At 34.1% G+C, this 5556-nt stretch overlaps 1 protein-coding gene across 1 annotated transcript; it reads left to right on the top strand.

Moving 5' to 3' along the window:
* The first annotated feature begins 1767 nt into the window (after positions 1 to 1767).
* LOC140977680 (uncharacterized) lies at positions 1768 to 2244 on the top strand. Its single transcript, XM_073442424.1, has one exon. It carries the CDS (start codon positions 1768 to 1770, stop codon positions 2242 to 2244), a length of 477 nt encoding a protein of 158 aa, XP_073298525.1.
* The last annotated feature ends 3312 nt before the right edge of the window (positions 2245 to 5556 follow it).

The following is a 5556-nucleotide window of genomic DNA, read 5'->3' as shown; positions in this document are numbered from 1 at the left end:
ACGTGGAAAATGTTTTTTCAAGCATTTTTTATTCTGTAACCTCATGTCCACAAAATTTTAATTGCGAGATTATTCGATACATCGCCGAATTGTAATCACTTACTTTCTTAAAATCTTGGAATCTCAACATATTCCATTCATCACGGGCGGTCGGAAGTATAACTTCCCTTATATGTTCAAATCTTTCTTTTAATCCTTTCCACAGAGCCATGGGATCTTTTTCGATGAGATATTCACATTTCAAACCTTCATCAAGATGTCGACGCAAAAATATTATAGCTTTTGCTTTTTCTTGTGATGAAGATATACCATTTTCTTTAATAGTCTCGCTTAGACCCAATGACTCAAGATGCATTTCTATATCGAGAGTCAATGGCATATAATTTTTCCCCGTAATGTCGAGTACAACAAATTCGAGTTTTGTCAAGTTTGACATGGTGGTACTAAAAAAAATTATGATGCATTTTATTAGTTAATGAATATTGCAATGCAAAGTAATGGATAAACAACAAATACAAGCATTCGTAAAAATAAAGAAAACACACGAGGAGAATATTCTCCGATAAGTACAAGATTCGTGAGTATGATAACCAAAATAATTAAAAATAACCTTGAGAAAGCCATCTTCTTTTTTCTTCGAAAAATTTGACGAAGAATAATTTTTACAGAAGAAGAGAAAGTTGGAGTGATTGAATGTGTTTGTGAGATCATATTTATAGGGCAAAAACTAGCCGTTTTGTTACCGTTTATGACCGTTGGTGTACAAGAAAATAAATGTATGTATTTGTATAATTTTATGGTAATAATATGGTGTATATAATATTAGTAATGTTTAAATAATTATGTATATCATATCACATTATTATAATGAGGTGTCATAAGATATTTTGTTTCAAAACCTTATAGGCTTTCATACTTGTCGTATCCCTTACCGGGAGTGTGGGATGTCGTCTGAACATCCTCCCAGGATTTATAACAAGTTTTTGAAAAATTTATTTTTATTATTTATAATAACATTATATTATATATTAAATATATACACAATAAATAAATAAACAATAAAATAAATATTATTACTTTTGTTANAATTTCAACAAATTTAACATACAAATTAGTGAGCTATAAGTGTAGTAAGGATGGGAAATATGATCGTTTGAATGAAAATTATAGCTTAAATTCAACATAAATTGGAAATGGATAAAATTGTATAAAGATACAAATCAAGGGTTCGATTTGGATTTACCAGTTTCACACAATACAAAAAAATTTCTAATTAGCGACGGTTTTAGCGACGGAACTTAAAATCATCGCTAAAGTCATCGTCGCAAACATATTGAAAAATCGTCGCTAATTAGCGACGATATTGAGTACATAATACATGGAATTTTTTTAAGCTTACTTTGTATTTCGAGCAAATTACAAGAAGTTCAAAAAAGCAAAATTTATTTGCGCGTTTTGAACCTCTTGTTTTTTAATATTAGAAATAATGTTCTTGAGACTTGTACTTTTCAACATAATAATTAAATAAGATTAATTTATAAAAAAAATCAAGAATATAATAATTTATTAATATTTTAAGAAAATTATGCAATTAGAACTTTGTATTAATACGACTCTACATAATTGATTTTTAACCAGAGTTTCACATAAATCGCATTATGCTATCGCGATATAACTCAATACCTGGAGCCGTTATTCCCTGGAAAACGGCCTTCACACATCCTATATAAATGCAACTGTATATTCGATTCAATCCATCACCAATCAATGGAGGATCCCGACTCTTCGCGCCAAAACGTGAAGCCGATAAACGACGCACCCGACGATCTCTTTCACAAGCGTCGCGGCTGCTGCTTCTTCCTCCCGTGTTTCGACAAATCCGCCGGCGGAAACCCCTCCCACTCCGCCGCGCGATTGACGTGGTGGCAGAAGATACGTACGGCCGAGAATGAAGGGAGAAGCTCGATATGGACCCGTGGTTTGGGCGCTTTGAAAAAGATCCGCGAGTGGTCAGAGATCGTCGCGGGCCCGAGATGGAAGACTTTCATCCGACGTTTCAACAGGGGGAACGGCAGGCAGACGAATTTCCGGTACGATCCGTTGAGTTACGCCATGAATTTCGACGAGGGGAACGGCCATTTAGAGGAGGAAGACGAATTCCAGTGTCGTAATTTCTCCGCCAGGTACGCCAAGAGTTCCATGGACTTTGACAACGATGTGCCGCATGGGCCCATATTAGTTTAATATGCGCCTCTCAGCTATATTAAGCGTGCATTGTTATCATGTTTGATTTTCATTTTAATTGTTTGTACATATAAATACCCGAAAAGCTACGATCGGGAGTACTTTTGGTTAGAAAGTTGTTTCAATCTTGGATATTTTAGTCGCATTCATCGACTAACATATATAGTTGAGTTTTGTTTGTATATGTATTCTTTCTTTCCTTGTACTTGATTTATTTAATGTTTCGTGTTGGAGAAAACAACCATGGACGAGGGAAAATGCTTGTTTAATGCAAATTGTTGATTTCTGAATCTTTCAAAAAAATTGACTCTAGAGGTCTGTTTTATGAGTTCAGGGAGCAATCTTGGTGTAATGATCTTCCAATCTGAATTGTGTTTTTTCAAGGCAAAATTAGTTTCTAGAAAGAATTACAAATGAGAAGTAAAATTTAGAATATTTGAGCGGCGATATTATCTCTGCTAGCTAGTCAGTGGCGCTGAAACTCGACAATCCTTGATATTTTCTTGCTTCAAACCACATGTTTACTAGCTCTAGCATTCCCTGCTTAAACATAACATCTTCGATAAATATGCTGTCCTCAAACTTGGTCCTGTCCCAGTCTCTTTCTTTGTGGTCGTGGTCGTCGGATCGATTGCCAAAACTACTAATCCACTGTATATGAGAGCCGAACTGACTAAACATCATCGGCATGACACCTTGTTTTCTTGGAAAATATCTATGGCTAGTTAATTTACAGGTTACACAAGCAGAACCAATCAAGAAGCTGCTTCTTGTACATCTTGAAATAGTAAACAATATCGGGGGAAGCCCCCCTTGCATACAGTGTTTAATCATGCATCGTTTCACTACGCTAAGACGACAAATAATTCATTTGCAGAAAGGCAATCTAGAAAATCACTAGACAAAACTTTACGTGTTTATTTTTTTGTTGGGACGTGGGTTCTACTACTACAAAATTGATTGTTTCTCGAATCTCCTTGAGTTTTATCATCTCATGTTTCTAACTAAACTTCTTCTCCAAGTAGATGACATTTATTGAAGCAAACACTTTTGATTATTTGGAATAATAGAAGTAATATCCAATTGAATACTTTGAATATCTCACAAAATAGCACAAACTCAAACTACTATCCAATTTTTCTCATACTTCTTGTTTTACATAAGCTGAAGATCCCCATGTTCTTAGATTACTTGGGAGATTTTTCATTCATATCTCATATAATTTTTTATCCAATGCCTTTGTATGGATGTTATTCAACAAGCCATATTCTCAAGCGCAAATCCCCAAAAAAGATAGCAACAATTCAGTGAATCTTATAATAGATCGAAGCATGTCCATTAATATTCAATTATGACGTTCTGGCACACCATTCAACCGTGCTGTGGCAGGAGAAGTCCACTTTCAGATAATCTCATTCTCTTTAAAGTAGTTTTGAAATTCAGTACTTAAATGTTCTCCACCTCGATCAGATCGAAATGTTTTAATATTTTTTCCTAATTGTTTTTCTATTTATGTTATGTATTCTTTGAACTTTTCAAATACTTTATAATTGTATTTCATCAAATACACATACTCATACCTAGAGAATTAATCAGCAAAGGTAATGATGTAAGAATGCTCATGTTTTGTGCTAATAGTTAGCGAGCCACACATCTTTATGGATCAAATCCAATATATCATCTGCAAGTTCTAATTTCCCTAGGAAAGGGGGTTCAATCATTTCTAATTTTAGTAAAGACTCACATGTATTAATAGAGTTTATGTATGACAATATAAAACATGTCATCTCTCACTAACTTGTGCATCTTTCTTTGAAAAATGTGTCCTAGCCTAGTATACCACTAGTGCGATTGATTTATATTATCTTGTTTTCTTTTGTTTGTTATTGAAATCGCGTTAACTTGAACATCGTTGGGTGGAATATATTTTATTTTTAAGTTGCATAGTTCGTTTTCTAATTCGTCTATTCCAATTAAACATTCTCTTAGGATCGGTTTGGGGGAATAATAATTGAGCTGCAATAGCTCGGTTCTTGAAATATTGAACACCGATGAATTAAATCGAGTTTGATATGAAATCAAACGGAAAACCCTCGAAATAATCCTTCATAAAAACCGATTAAATATTTTGTAAAGCATTTAAAAATTATGCAAGTTGAATGAGTAAAAATATTTTGGTTGAAGCATTTTATCAAACACTTTGTATGCAATATTTTGGTATATGAAGAACACATAAAATGCTTCAACAATGAATCTTCAAAACAGTGGAAATAATAAGTAAATGCAATAAATAAATACACACGAATTTGTTTATGGATGTTCAGAGACTTCAAATGCTCCTACGTCACCCCTTCTTTCCCTTGAGAAGGATTCACTAGAAGACTTTGATTTATACAACTCTTTGTACAAACCCACTCCGGAAGGGTAGCACCCAACTAGAACTCCTAGCACTCAAGATTGTAGGCAACAACTCACAATCAACATATTGTTTAATGTCTCATATGCAAAGACTACATGAAACATCTCGCTCATTTTAAAATTCTACTGGATATTTTTTTAAAAAGCTCACATTTTCGAAATAACATTTAAACGTTTCACATGCATGCGATCTACAGAAAATATAATATTTAAAAATGATCTTAAATATTTGACAGTAAAATCGTGCAATTTAAAATAACCATAAACAAATAAAAATCTTAAAATCATCAACGTGTAAAAATGTTTATTTCCTTTCAATCTCATAAATCATAATGCGGAAAAACGTGTGGTCCTCGGGTCGTGTCGCCGCACCAGGTCTGCCTACTCAGAGTTCGGCACCTCCAGTCCCCTCATCATTAAGCTCACCTGCATCACACACGCCTAATGAGTCTAAAGACTCAACACACCTGCACCGTTAATAGCAAATACATATACATAGCACACAGCAGTGAAAAATACCATACTCAACATACATTTCATGAACTTTAAAAACGTAACATAAACGTGTCGTGTAAAATCATGACGTGTTAAAACAGCTCATCGTTAATCATCATTCATCATTCATCGTTTATCATTAATTTATCGTTCATCATTCATCATTTATCATTCATCATTTATCATTGGTGGATTCAGTTCATTAGAGGTGACTACCGTACATCATCATTTACAATTGATCCATCATACATAGAACCGCGGTACCCGGCGGCTGTCGGACATCAGTGACAGGATTACCCATCAACTGTGCCTAGGCCTCATCATCAGCATTTACATATAAGTCTTAAACATTTACATATACTTCGATAGCCAGAACTAATTCCCATCATTTAAAACATT

Source organism: Primulina huaijiensis, chromosome 5 (genome assembly GCF_012295235.1).
Source record: "Primulina huaijiensis isolate GDHJ02 chromosome 5, ASM1229523v2, whole genome shotgun sequence".
In the NCBI taxonomy this organism is placed as follows: Eukaryota; Viridiplantae; Streptophyta; class Magnoliopsida; order Lamiales; family Gesneriaceae; genus Primulina; species Primulina huaijiensis.
Note: the sequence above shows the minus strand (reverse complement) of the source record. Positions and strands in the feature narration are given on the sequence as shown.

Excerpts from the sequence above, each read along its gene's own strand:
- LOC140977680 (XM_073442424.1), top strand. The coding sequence starts at position 1,768 with ATGGAGGATCCCGACTCTTCGCGCCAAAACGTGAAGCCGATAAACGAC.